Genomic DNA, 14,586 nt, shown 5'->3' on the forward strand with positions numbered 1-14,586 from the left:
ACAGTGCGATTGTCAGGTTGTAGGCGCCTGTTGTTTCCTCCTGCCCACAGAGGGCCTGGGAGCCAAGCATGAACCCAAGGAAAGATCCCTTGTTTAGACACATACCCAACTTGGTGTTTACATCCTACTTTTTTCACTTAGTAATAGAATGTAATGCTTCATGTATAGAATTTTTTATCACTATAATAGCATAGTCATTGCTTTTTAGCAATATGTATCTGGTTCTTTATTCATTAGACATCTAATGTTTCCATTTCCCACTTGGGTGACTATTGCCGCAGTGCATGTCATTTGCATAAGCCATTTTCTGTGTTTCAGATTATTTTTCTACATATATTCCCAGGGTTGGAATTACTGGATCAAAGGGAATGATCATCCTCGTTCATATAAGAATTTTCTAAAGATATCACTGCATTTTACCCATCTTAACAATAGTTAATGTGTTCATTTATTTTGCCTTTCCCATCATTAATATTTTTACATTATTAGAAATTTATTCAATGAAAAATCACTATTTGTTGGTGTTTTGTTCTTGATTTTACGTTTCTTAATGAAGTACCTACCTGTCTTGTGGACATTAAAAAATTAGCCATAAATAATAAGCATTCATTTTAAAATGTGTCTTTTATAGAAGTAAATTTATGTTCCCCAAGTAAGAAAATCATCATGTGTCTCTGTGGTAAAATATCAGTGCAGATGCAAACAGGGTAATGTCAAGGTTTGTGAATATCAATCACTGTTGCAGCTGAAAGGCAGTTCTGTTATTTTTCTTCAAAATTTAAAATTTATCTAAGTGTTTTACATCCAGGTAGGATATGTTTTTTCTAACTAATTTAAGAGTCTCTTCTAAAATTACATTTATTCTTATCAGAAAAGTTAGCGGTGTTATTCTTATTTCAGACCCTTGCTCTGCTGAACCAGTTTAAATCAAAACTCACTCAAGCAATTGCTGAAACTCCTGAAAATGACATTTCTGAAATGGAAGTAGAAGATGATGAAGGATGGTAAGGGTATTGATTTCTTTATATTCACCACGAACAAATAGGCTCAGAGCAGAGACACTATTAGGACATTTCCACTACACTGTCCCTGGTTGTTTTTTTTTCAGACTTTACCTTCAGTCATACCCTCGTTGTTATAGGGCCTCCACCCCCTGGGCCTCGCCTCACTTGGGTGAGCATGCAGTGAGTGCATGGTATGTTCCCAGCATAGTGCCGGCCAGTGCAGAATCCCCAAGAATTACAGGACACTGTCCCTCCCCTAAATAACCTTCAGATATCACGGTCAAGATAAGAAGACTCACATTAAACAACTAAAAAAACAGCCTTCGAAGATTCTAAATCATTAATTTTCTCACACTTTCCAACCGATATTTCAGAACTTGGTAATCCATTTCATAATCCTGCTAAGTTCCTCTTCAAAGTTATGACCTACCAATGCAGGCATAGTTAACTTATTTTTATCTTTGGGTATTTTTCAGTTGTTTGAAACACTGATAAGAAATAAAGCAGTTAATGACTTGTATGTGTCCTGTGCTTAGCACTTTATCCTCTACTGGCAAAAAGAAAGAAAAAAAGAGTGATAATGTGTTTTTGCTTATCACACTCCTCTGCCCTGCAGTTGACTTCACATGCAGTATATTAGGCCGCCCCACACCTGGCTGTCTCCGTCCCCCACGACCCCCTGGCTGAGGCACACTGCTGCAGGCAAGCCTGTGGGTCACCCCCACACATGACTCACCCTTGGAGCCTCTGCACTGTCACATGTGCCATTACCCTAACCCAGAGTCATCGCCGCACTCCTCTCTGCCAAACAGCATCTCTCCTCTATTTCAAAACTCTGTTCAACACTCCCATCCTCCAGGAAACCAGTCAGCAAGATTTCCTGAGCACTCACAAATCTAAAGGGTGGAGGAAAGAGGGCTAAGAAGCACATTTCAAAAAAGGCATAAAAACACTCATTAAGAAAACATATAAGCAAGTAAGACTCGACAGCTATATATAACTTTAATCAAAAGGGCTGAGGGGATAATGATTTGAATGGAATGAATCCTACCTACCCTAGGACCCTGAAAGTACTTGTGTATTTATCTATATACAGTTTCCGTATGATCTGGGTTATGATGCCGAACTTTTTGTAAAACCTTGGGTCTCTTTTAAACCTTGTATTACTTACATATTTATTTATACTTAACTTCTAAGTTGCTTAAAGACAGAAGCTGGCTCCTCCCATAATTCTGTGCCAAAGGTGAAGGTTCAGTGAGTGTTGATTGACCCACAGAGATAAATGCACATTGCATAGTGGAGAACTTTGTTTTTTATATGACTGGTCAGGTTTAGTTCTATTTTGGATTCCTTGAATGTCTCAAAATATCTCTTAAATGTTTTGGGCTCACTCACCACACACACAAAAAAATGTTTTACCAAGTCCTCTTCCCCTTATTTTTTGAATCCATACACATTTTTAAGGAAATATGATCCATGTGTTTCTGATTCATTTACACTTAACTCATCAAGAGGGTGTTTTGTAAGAGCAGTTTGATGCCCAATAAGTTTTTTTTAACGTTTTTATAAGCCAGTTAAGTCCTTTTTTATTGAACAGGAAAGTCACCAACAAATTTAAACCCACAAGTTCCATTTGAAACTCATAACCTAACAGGACTCAAATTTACTTTCAACTTGGCAAGACCATTTAACTTCCCGAGGTTCTTCCTAGCCCCTTTAGTTCAATATTTTCTCATTGTGAATTCCTCATTAGCTTCAGATAGCAATTAATGTTTTTAAAAGTGTCATTCTTGTTTTTGATATATTTCACAGAAAAATCACTGGTCTAGCATGCTCATTAGAAAATTAAACAAATGGGAAAACTTCACCAGATGGGGGGAAAATCACTGCTCAGTGATTTTGGCCAGTTCTCAGAGAACAGAAATAAGTGGTAAAGGAAAGAGAAATGTGTAAAAGGAACCACCACCATGTCTTCAGGGGTTCATTTCTGCTTTTAACTGCAGTTTCCGAAACAGAAAATCAGAACTGTACACTACGTACCTGCACTTTTTGTTTTGGTATTTGTTTTATCTAACATCTAGTAAAATAGCTTTATTATTCAAGGAACTATACAGAATCATATATAATACCCAAGGCCCTTATATAATGCTCTTTTATTAAAATATAGACTATTGAAATGTTGTAACCTTATAACCAACAACATCATTTCTGTTCATAAATAAACCAGTTCAGCTTTATCAAATCTCTGGTGATTTAGATCATCTCTCATAAAGTATATCCCACTCAGAAAAGAAGTCTTATATTCAAAATGATTTATAGCAAATATTGTGAGTGTATGGCATGTGCATGTGTGTTACACATAAATTACATGGCTCCCAAAGTATTTTGTAGGTAACGGCTGCCGCTTTTCTCAGAAGTGAAAGTCAGCCAGTGCTCTGCTACACTGTCAGGATCTGTTATCTGAGGTAAAATGATTGCTTCTAAGACATTTTTATGTGTCCGCATGAGTGACCACACATTGAGGGATCATTTTCATTTCTGTCAAGATAGAAACCATTACCAATTTGTTATGTTTTCTTTTACTTGGCGAATGGTTCTACTCGCATTTTTGGCTGGGCTGCTGTATTGGCATGGTATACAACAGACATTTGGGTACCATTCAGCAGCATTCTATTTTTTATGCAAAAAAAAAAAAAAATGTGGGAAGGGGAGAGAAAGAAAAGAAATATGATTCTATTGTAAACACTATATATGGTGTTTGATAATTATTCCCAGATTTCACTGTCTAACAAGGCATTTAAAGAAGTGTTATTAGTAGATCTAAGCTGAAATGCATGATAGAAATTTTTCACTCAAAATTATTAGGATTCTTCTCTTTGTGGGGATATATGCTGCCTATGCTTGGTGGCAGTGATGGGCACCAGGTTCCAGTGTAGCAGTGAAGTTCTGTTTGCCACTGCATTCCTTCTCCCCACAGCACTGCACTCTCGTATAGAATCCTTCTTCAAGCATGGATTTTATAAAACCAATTAGATACATGGTTGGAGTCATCAGCCAAGGGATTCATATGACCGTGTGGATGAAGTCCATATGTCATTTTGGGTTTGTTTAGATAAAACTTGGTTAGCTCCCAAAAAAGTTTTGAGAGAGCTGTGTCTGACAAGGCAGTCGAGAGACTTATAAAAAGGAAAGCCACCTGCTCCTTACGCAACAAAACCAGCATTCCAAGAAGAGGAGAAAAATTAAATCTATGAGACTGTATTGTGATCCTGTGAACCTTAACTATTCACTACTATGTTTCATTAAAAATTCTTTTCCGATAGTTAAATATAAGATGAACCTAAAACTCTACAACAATATACCTGGAAAACAACGCACAAGGGAGATCTGTCTGCCTGCCTCCCTCTTCCTCCTTCTCTCTCTCCCCTCCCCCACTCTTCCACAGTACCTACAGTATTCAGTTTTATGAGTTAGAAAAACATGAACAATTGCATGGTTGCCTCCAGTAAACATTTTAATATTTTTATTATATAAGGAAAATACATTTACTGTAGAAAACCAGAATAGACTCCTCAAAAAAGTAAATAAAAATCACCTGTGATCCAAAACTCAATAATAAATACTATTAATTTATACATGCATATACCCCTTCAGATAGTTTTCTGCATAAACATATTTTAAGCAGAAATGAGATCATACTACTACAATTTTATAACTTGCTTTCTCCCTCGGCAATATACAGTGAATACTTTTCTTTGCCGTACAGAACTTTATGATATAATTTTAATATTTTGTTTTATGGCTGTGTACTATTCCAAAATATGATGAACCACAATTTACTTGATCAGTTTCATGTTGTTGGATATTTAGACTCATTCCAGTTTTTCCTTTTTTTTTTTTATTATACACAACATTGTAATGAACATCCTTGAATTTTTGTCATTGTCAGTTTTCTCAGGGTAAATTTCAATAACTGGAATTCTTAGTGGGTGGGTATGCATGTTAGGCTTCTGCAAAATATTTTCAAATGGCCCTCCCAAAACGTCATTTCAATTTATACTCTCAAATAAATATCATGTTATGAGTTGCTTCTAAGGCTGTTAGTATCTGCAGACTTACTTAAGGTACTTTGCAGTGCTTAGTGAAAGAGAATAGCACTTTAGGAGAAATGCTTTTCTACGTAAACTTCAAAAAATACAGTCTGATTTGCTACTGTTTTTAATAAAACTGGTACAGATTTCAATGTAACTCTTCTTCTCAAGATCCTCATCTCTTGAGTAATCTTGTTCTTGGTTCTGAAAAACTCTCCTAAGATAATCTTACAGGTTTTCTGTAGCTGCCTTTTGTTATCATAAATCGAGGAAGGTCCCTTCATCTTCTAGTATGGTGAGAGTTTTTAACATGAATTATGTTGGATTTTGTCAAATACTATTATGCATTAATTGGTATGATCATATGGTTTTTCTTGTTTGACTATTAATAGGGTAAATTACACTCATTGATTTTCAAATCTTGAATGGCCTTGCAGTGGCATAATAAACCGCACTTAGTCATGGTGTATTTTCCTTTTTATTTTTGCTGAATTAAAATTGCTAACATCTTGTTGATGATATCTCTATGTTCTGTAGTTTTCTCTCCTGCTGCTATTTTTGTCCGGTAGAGATATCAGCATAATCCTGGCCTCATAAAACGAGGGAAATATTTCTTGCTCTTCTTTTTTCTGAAAAAAAGATTGTATAAAATTGGTGTTATTTCTTCTTTAAATATTTGGTAGAATTTGCCATTGAAACCTGGAGATTACTTTTTCAGAAAAAAAAAACCTAATACTTTAATTTTAGGTTCACAGCAAAACTGAGCAGAAAGTACAGGGTTCCCATATTCTCCCTGCCCATATTGCCCCCATACACACACAACCATCACAACTACCAACATCCAATACCAAAACGGTACGTTATTACACATCACTATCACTCAAAGTCCATACATTAGGGTTCACTCTTGGTGTTGTATATTCTATGGTTTGGACAAACATAAAATGAGATGTATTCACCATTACAGTATCATACAGAATAGTTTCACCACCCTAAAAATTCTCAATGCTCTGACTGTTCATCTCCCCCTTTCCCCACTGATCTTTTCACTGTGTCTATGGTTTTGCCTTTTCCAGAATATAGTTGAAATCATACACTATGTAGCTTTTTCAGATTGTCCTCTTCCATTTAGAAATATGCATTTAAGTTGCCTCCATGTCTTTCTATGACTTTGTAGTTCATTTCTTTTGAGCACTGAATAATATTTTATCATCTGGGTGCAGCAGAGTGTATCCATTTACCTACTGAAGGACATCTTGTTTGCTTCCAGGTTTCGGCAATTATGAATAAAGCTGCTATTAACATTTGTATAAACCTATGTTGTTGGATAAATACCAAGGAACATGATAGCTGTGTCATATGTTTAGTTTTGTAGGAAACTGCCCAACTGTCTTTCAGAGTGTCTATACCATTTTATCTCTACCAGCAGTGAATGAGAGTTCCTGGTGCTCCACATCCTCGCTGGCATTTGGTGTTGTCAGTGTTTGGGATTTGGGCCATTCGAATAATAGTGTGTAGGGTTATCTCATTGTTGTTTTAATTTGCAATTTAGTAATGACCTATGATGTTGATTATCTTTTCACATGCCATTTGCCATCTGTATATCCACAGTAGTCCCTCTCCGTATTGCGGTTCACTTATCGCGGCCTCACTGTATCGCAGGATTTTTAAAAATATTATGTTTAATTATTTATTGTGGATTTTTTGCTATATCGTGGGATTTGCAGTACTGTATACGTATGTTGTTAAAGTTACATAGGTTTAAGAGTGTAGAATAAATGTAAGGTTCCTACTTCACGGGGGTTCTAGAACACAATACCTGCAATAAGTGAGGGAATACTATACTTTGGTAAGGTGTCTGCTAAGGGTCTTTGTCCACTTTTTAATCAGGTTGTTCATTTTCTTATGGTTCAGTTTTAAGTGTTCTTGGTATATATGAGTATCAATCCTTTATCAGATAGGTCTTTGGCAAATATGTTCTCCCAGTCTGTGGCTTGTCTTCTTATTCTCTTAACATTATTTATCTTTTCTTTTTTTTAATTTTCTTCATGGTTTTATTCTTTTTTTATTTCAGAATTGTTTTGTTTTAGTTTCAGGTGCACCAGCATAGTGGTTAGACAATCATATACTTTACAAAGCGTTCCCCCAGTATTTCCAGTACCCGACTCGCACCATATACTTATTACAGTGTCATTGACTATGTTCCCTGTCTTGTACTTTATATCACCATGACTATTCTGTAACTATCAATGTGTACTTCTTAATCCCTTCACCTTTTTCACCCAGTCCCCTAACCGCCCTCTCCCACCTCTGTCATTGTTCTTCACAGAGCAGAAATTTTTAACTTCAATGAAGTTCAGTTTATCCTTTATTTCATTCATGAGTACCCCTTTTGTATTATCTAAAAAGTCATTGTCATCCCCAAGATCATGTAGGTCTTCTATGTTATCTTCTAGGAGTTTTATACTTTTGCAGTTTACGTTTAGGTCTGTGATCCATTTAAAGCTACTTTTTGTGAAGATTCTAAAAACTGTCTAGATTATTATTATTATTTTTTTTTTTTTTTTAGTATTAGATTCTTTTTCCTTTTTCTTTTTTTCTGCTTGTAGAACTTTTTTTTCCCACAGATTTTTTGTTTTGGCACATCTGCAGAAGTACTTTAATATAAAATTTTGTTTATTTTTCTTTAAAACCACTGGTTAAGTATCTTTTTAGCCAATTTTAAGTTATTCAGATTAATTAATAAAATTATATAAAATAAACAAGAAGTCGCTTATATTTGACTGTAAATTAAACAGTCGTTCTTTTTATGCCTCTTTTACTCTTCTACCAATAGTAGGAGATGAAGGTGGTTCTGGATCCCACCAATTCATTCTTGAAGCAAATATTTGCATATGCTGTACAGCTGACCTTTGAACACTTGGCTTTGAACTGCAAGAGTCCACCTGTATGCAATCTTTTTTCAATAAGTACAGTCAACCCTTTTCATCCACATCTTCAGATTGAACCAGCCATGAATTGAAACAGTATTTTTGAATTGCCAACTGTGGTTTCCAAACCATGGTTTCCCAACCATGAATCAAAAATACCGCCTTAATTCTCAGGTTGGTTGAATTCACAGATGCTGAAGTCCAACTGTAGTTAAGTTTGAGGGAGTCCAAAGTTACACAGATTTGTGACTGCATGGTGCTGGCCCCCTCACCAGCCCCCTTGGCACTGTTCTAGGGTCAGCTGTATTTCAGGCACCCTGCTAGGACCTTTATACTGTCTTCTCTCATGAACCTTCATAAGAGCCTCATTGGGCCCATAGGTTATGGGCAAGTTGTGGTGGAGTTGCTTCTTACACCTCCATCAGATACATTCTATAAATGAGGAAACTGAGGCTCAAAGAAATTTAGGTTATTTACCTAAGATCACACAGTAGTAAATGGTGAGATTGTGAGTCACACTTAAGAGCTCAGGATGCTTCCAGAACACCAGCTTCTACAAACAGTGATTTCATTGTGAAGTAATAATTAGTAGGATAAGAAAAAAATGCATCTTGACTTTTAGAGACTTTTGATTCTAAATAATACCTGTCTTCTGGAGCTGGTCACAGCATATATAACCCATTCTCATCTTTGGAATCCTTTCCACATTCCTTTAAAGAAATGCACCATCATAGAGGCTCTCATCTCCTACTTATACAATGGGCTGTTGAATCAGATTGCCTGGGTTCAAATCCTTGCTCTGACAATAACTGCTGAATGACCTGAGCAAGTAACCTCTCTTGTGAGATTTAATTTCTTCACCTGTAATAATACCTACGTCAGAGATATCATTAGAATTAAGTGAGATAATTCATGTAATGTAATCAACATGATGCCTGACTCTGAGGAGATGCTCAAGAAATATTAGGTGTGAAAAGGGAGGAGGGTGCACAGGACTGGCATAGTGTTGGTAAGGCCTAAAAATTACTCAAGCAGCACAAACTAAACATTTTGCATTAAACTGGCAGAATGTCAGTTATACAGCCCTCTTATAATAACCTCAAAGAAAATGCATAAAGAAAAGGTGGATGTTAAATTACTTTAGGTAGGTTATCTGTGACCTAAAAGAAACGTAGATATCTACATTAAATTTGCTAGTGCTCGATGGTTCTATTTTAAAACTTGTTGAGAAAAAGAGAAAAGTTAAATCAGGTTGTTTAGCCGAATAGAGATTGTAAAATGCTGAAGCTTGCAGAATTTAGTGAATATAAATTTAGCACTCATGTATAAAAATGAGAATGATCAAGATTATCTTTTATATGCTGGGACTATACCATGATAGATTTTGGACTCTCTCCAGAATCTTCTTTATTTTTTCCTTTTTAGCAGACAGCATTTTGGAACAGGTAAAAGCTAAGCATACGTGATTTATTTCTATTGGAAAGAATATTTAAAGAGCAAGGGTCCTTGGGATTAGCACATATAGTAAAAGTCATTTCACAATGGTAGTTCCAGGTAACAACCAAGCTAGTATAAAACGAAAGTTTCCATTATACCCAGTCAATCAAGAAATTATCAACAAGCACTCTGGTACTTTAACTATGTCTGAAAGTTAAATGATGCTTCAAACAGGATAGAAAAACCAAAGTAGTGAGAAGATGCATAACTTGTATGCAGTTGTTTATATTTCTTTAAAGGCAGTTTTAAACAATGTGTCACTTTCTGTTATAAAGTTATTAGATGAAATTGATACTAATAGTCATTGTTTTTTCAAATAACCTAATTTTTGTTTATAATGCATGTTCAGTATATAAAACATTTAGAGAGGACAGAAAAGAAAAAATATTAGAAACTTTATATCCCACAGATAATCATTGTAAAAATGCTTTTAATCTATCCTCATATATTTATATATATACTTTTTCCAAGAATGGAAAAGTTCATCTAATTTTTTATTATAAGCCCTTATCAGTGAATAAGCCAGTAGTTAAATATTTTGCAAATTCACTATTATTTCCTTAGGCTAAAGGAAGTAAAACTGCTGAGTCAAGTGGGGGGGGTTTGGGGGAGGGTAATTTAAATATAAGAAAATGTACAATTTGTATCTGTTTACTTTAATGAGTTTTGACAATTGTATACATTCATGTAAACACCACCAATCCAAGGTATAAAATATTTACATTACCCAGAAGGTTCCCTCCAGCAAGTCCCCTGCCCCCAGCCACTGATTTCTGTCAGCTCAGGTATGCCTTTGATGACATTTTTGTTAGATCACATCCCAGAAAGTTCAATCATTTATACCTGTACCAGCAGGGAATGAAGTTGCTGGTTTCTCCTTACTCTGGGTATTACATAGTATGTATGTGTTATAATATATCACAGATAACAGGTACAGATATACTAACCTTTACCGGTTTCTATCTTGTATTATTTTGTGTTTCTTTGTTTACTGGTAAAGTTGAACATTTAAAATACATTAATTGACCATTTATATTTTATTATTGTTGTGATTGTTGTTAATCATGTAGTCTAATGATTAACCTCATTGTTTTACAAAAGCTCTTAAACATTAAGGATATTATTTTTTTGTTTTAAATAGTTTTACAAGGTTGTCATTGCTTTACCTTTTTTTTTTTTTTCTGGAGGTTTTTGTTTTCTTTTGTTTTTAACATGAAGTTTTAAATTTGCATTGCCAAATCTGGCAAACTCTTTCTTCATGTTCTGTGCCCAGTGTCATTCTTTAAGTCTTCTTAATCCTGGGATTATATAAATGCCTAGTTATATCTTTCTCTGGTATTTTTATGGTTTTGTTTTTCCTTTATTTTGACATCTTTAATCCACATGGAATTGATCTGGTATATTACATTATGTTAATATTATAACTTTATTTTTTTTGTAAATTGCTAACCACCACAGTTGAATAATCTTGTGTTTCCCCACTGGTATTAAACATGTCCTTTATCATAGAGTAAAGTCTTATATATTTTTTTCAGTCAGTTTTATTATCCCACTTGGATTTTTCTGTTTATTCCTGTGTCAGTACCTCACTGCTAAATTATTGTAGCAATATAATACTATATAGTATCTGCTAAACAAGTTGGACCTTTATTGTTCAACACATATTTTTACTTTAAAAGCTTAAGCAGCTAGATAATGTGCTATAATTATTTTTTGTTAGTTAACCACACCTGGAAAAAGCTTAGACAATTGACCATGGAATCAATAAAAAGGCCCCATTATTTAACAGGTGGCTGCTACCTGAATGACTGCCCTGGTGCCAAAAAGGAAATAATCAGTCTTTAGACAAACCCCCTACCTTCAAAGTGATGGAAAAGATCACGTGTGGAAAATAAGTAGCATGAGGAATAAAAAAGAAAAGAATCTAGGATATTTAATTGCTGTTTTCTGTTATAGGTATATAAATGTATTTATGAGAAGTTTGATCAGATTTTTTTCCATCTCTCTAGCACTAGACAAAAGCATAAAAGATTAAAAAGTCATTCAGTAGACAACATCTTATTTTTGTTTTATTCGATGTGAATCTCCTGGACATCTAGGATGGCTACATATAAATACAAATCACAAAATCCTTTTCCAAAGACATTCATTAATAATCTTTATACTACCCGCCATTTTGAATTACTAATACATCTTCTCCTTTCTGTTATTAATTCGGGTAAATTAAATGTAATACTATTTTTCTGTTCATTGTGTGCAGATAATTCAGTTAACCATGATGAGTAAAATATTGGGCTTGAGCTGTTTTTTAGTAGAAATAAAAGTTGTAGTACGAGGCTAACTTTTACTGAACATTTACAAAGCACAAATTAATTTTTTTTTAAATGTAAGATAGATATTGTTCTTATACTCAAATATTATGGCAAGAATCTGAGACACAGAAAAATTAAGCAACTTAGATCAAGATCTCATAGGAAGTTGTAGAATTCAGAAATAGTCAATCATACTAGGGTCTATAGTTTAATTCTATGTTTTTTGAAGACATTATCTCTTGTGATTTTGTATTGTGACAATTTCTCTAACGGAGCTAGCCTGTATATTTGTTCTATATACAGTAGTGCTGTTGATGTTTACAACTATAGTAATAATGCCAAACAAGTGACTTAGGACTTTCTGAGTTTCGGTCAGAAATTGCCTAGGACTTCCAATCCAGATGGAAATGTAGGTAGACACACTTTGCCTACTTGTGCAACCATGGAAAGAATTACAACCATATCTCAAAAACAAGTAACCAGAACCATCAGGAAATCAAGTTTCATGGAAGTCCAAAAACCAAGGATTTAAAGAAGACACATTCATCCAGACAGGTAGGAGGGGTGGAGTTGCAGAAATGAGGCAGAGAGGCGATGTGGCTAAGGCAAGTGGCAATAGGATGGATGATCACACATTCATGTGTGGTGGATAAAAACCAAAAGAGATACCCTGAGAGTAAGCGGTTCCGGCACTGGGAAGATAAATCCCCATTACCTCTGGCTGTAAAAACCAGTGGGGGTTGGGGTGACAGAAGAAACTGCCACATTTTCACTGCTTAAATGGCCTTTATGGTCTTAGAACATAGGCAAACCACAGGGCAATACCTGGAAGGGTGCCACTCACATATGGGAAATGGGTGAAGTGACTGGAAATGGGGCAAACGCTGGGCAGATCACCAGAAGTCAGGCAGTGTCATTGTCTCCTCTCCGGGCTTCCCACCACAAGCTGAACCACAAAGCAGTGAAGTGGGTTGCGTGCCCTGGCAATTTCCTAAGGCTCTGCCCCACACAATTTACAGATGCCTTTGCTACATAGGTCATGCTACTAAGACAGGGAATAAAGGTAGCTCTACCTAATACACAGAAACAAACACAGGGGGGCTCCCAAATTGAGGAGGCAAAGAAATATGACTCAAATGAAAGAACAGAACAAAACCCCAGAAAAAGAACTAAACTGAACAGAGATAGCCAGCCTATCAGATGCAGAGTTCAAAACACTGGTGATAAGGATGCTCAGAGAACTCATGGGTATGTCAAAAAATAAGGGAGAGAATTCCGGCCAAGATGGAGGTGTAGACAGACACGCTGCATCTCCATCCATAACTAAGAAGGAATACAACTACCTCAAAACTAGAAACAACCAGAAGTTCCAGAAAATCAAACTGCATGGAAGTCCAGCAAACAAAGATATAAAGAAGAAATACTCATCCAGACAGGTAGGAGGGGTGGACCCGGGGTGGAGAGGACGAAGTGTGGTGGCGGCAGAAGTGGCAGGTCAGCAGAAAGCACAGTCACACGTTTTAAAAAGTCAGGAGGGACACCTGGGGAGCGTTCCCAGCTCCTCACCAGACCTCGCAGCTCATGGTCCCAGCACCGGGGAAAATCAAGCCTCATTGCTTCTGACTGTGCAGACCAGTGGGGGTTGGGACAGAGGCAGAAACTGCCAGTCTCTCAGCAGAGTCCACTTGTTTAAAGGGCCCCACGGTCCTAGAACATCTGCAGACCCACCCAATAACAGCCAGGGCAGCGACTAGAGGGGCACCAGTCCAGTGCAGACGTGGGAGAGGTGCCTGGAAAAGGGGAAGTGCTGGGCAGGCGGCATTGTTCCCTTTCGGACCCCTCCCAACATACAGCGCCACAACGTGGTGAAACAGGTCACCCTGTACTGACAAATCCCTAAAGCCCGGCCCCTTACAATGTAACAGGAGCAACAGCTCTACCTGGGACACAGAGGCAAACAAACACAGGAGCCTGTCAGAATGAGGAGACAGAGAATTATGGCCCAAAAGGGGGAACGGATCAAGGTTCCAGTGGGAGAACTAAGCGATGAGGAGATAGCCAACCTAACAGATGAGGAGATAGACAACCTAACAGATGCAGAGTTTAAAACACTGGTGATAAAGATGCTCACAGGCTTGACAGATATGCTTGAGTATGGCAAATGCATAAGGGAAGAAGTGAAGGCTATGCTAAGTGAAATGAAGGAAAATCCACACAAAACCAATGGTGAAGGGACGGAAACTGGGGTTCAAATCAATGATTTGGAACGTAAGTAAGAATAAAACAGTCAACCAGTGCAGAATGAGGAAGCAAGAATTGAAAAAAATGAGGAAAACTTCCCAAATTTTGCAAAGGAGATGGATGTACAGATCCAGGTAGCATGGAGGGTCCCGGGCGAGCTGGACCCAGAGGGCACCACACCAGGACACATCATGATTGAGATGCCAAATGTGAAAGCTAAAGACAGAGTCCTGGAGGCAGCAAGAGAGAGGCAGAGAGTTGCCTACAGGGGGGATGCCTATAGGACTGTCAGCTGATTTCTCAGAGGACACTTTGCAGGCAAGAAGGGACTGGCAAGCAGTAGTCGATGTGATGAAAGGCAACCTACAACCAGGATTACTCTATCCAGCAAAGCTATCATTTGGAATGGAAGGGCAGATGAAGTGATTCCCAGACAAGGTAAAGCTAAAGGAGTTCATCTTCACCAAGCCATTGTTCTATGAAATGTCAAAGGGACTTACTAAGAAAAAGA

At 36.8% G+C, this 14,586-nt stretch overlaps 1 protein-coding gene across 1 annotated transcript in view; it reads left to right on the forward strand.

The window, feature by feature from the left end:
* Positions 1 to 14,586, forward strand: part of CWC27 (CWC27 spliceosome associated cyclophilin) — a 184,434-nt gene that overhangs the window by 162,123 nt on the left and 7,725 nt on the right. The window contains exon 13 of the mRNA XM_090278943.1: positions 901 to 1,004. Coding sequence (XP_090135069.1) covers positions 901 to 1,004 — 104 coding nt within the window. The remainder of the gene's footprint in view (positions 1 to 900; positions 1,005 to 14,586) is intronic.

The sequence above is a fragment of the Furipterus horrens genome, unplaced genomic scaffold, assembly GCF_987537825.1.
Source record: "Furipterus horrens unplaced genomic scaffold, mFurHor1.1.pri manual_scaffold_5, whole genome shotgun sequence".
In the NCBI taxonomy this organism is placed as follows: domain Eukaryota; kingdom Metazoa; phylum Chordata; class Mammalia; order Chiroptera; family Furipteridae; genus Furipterus; species Furipterus horrens.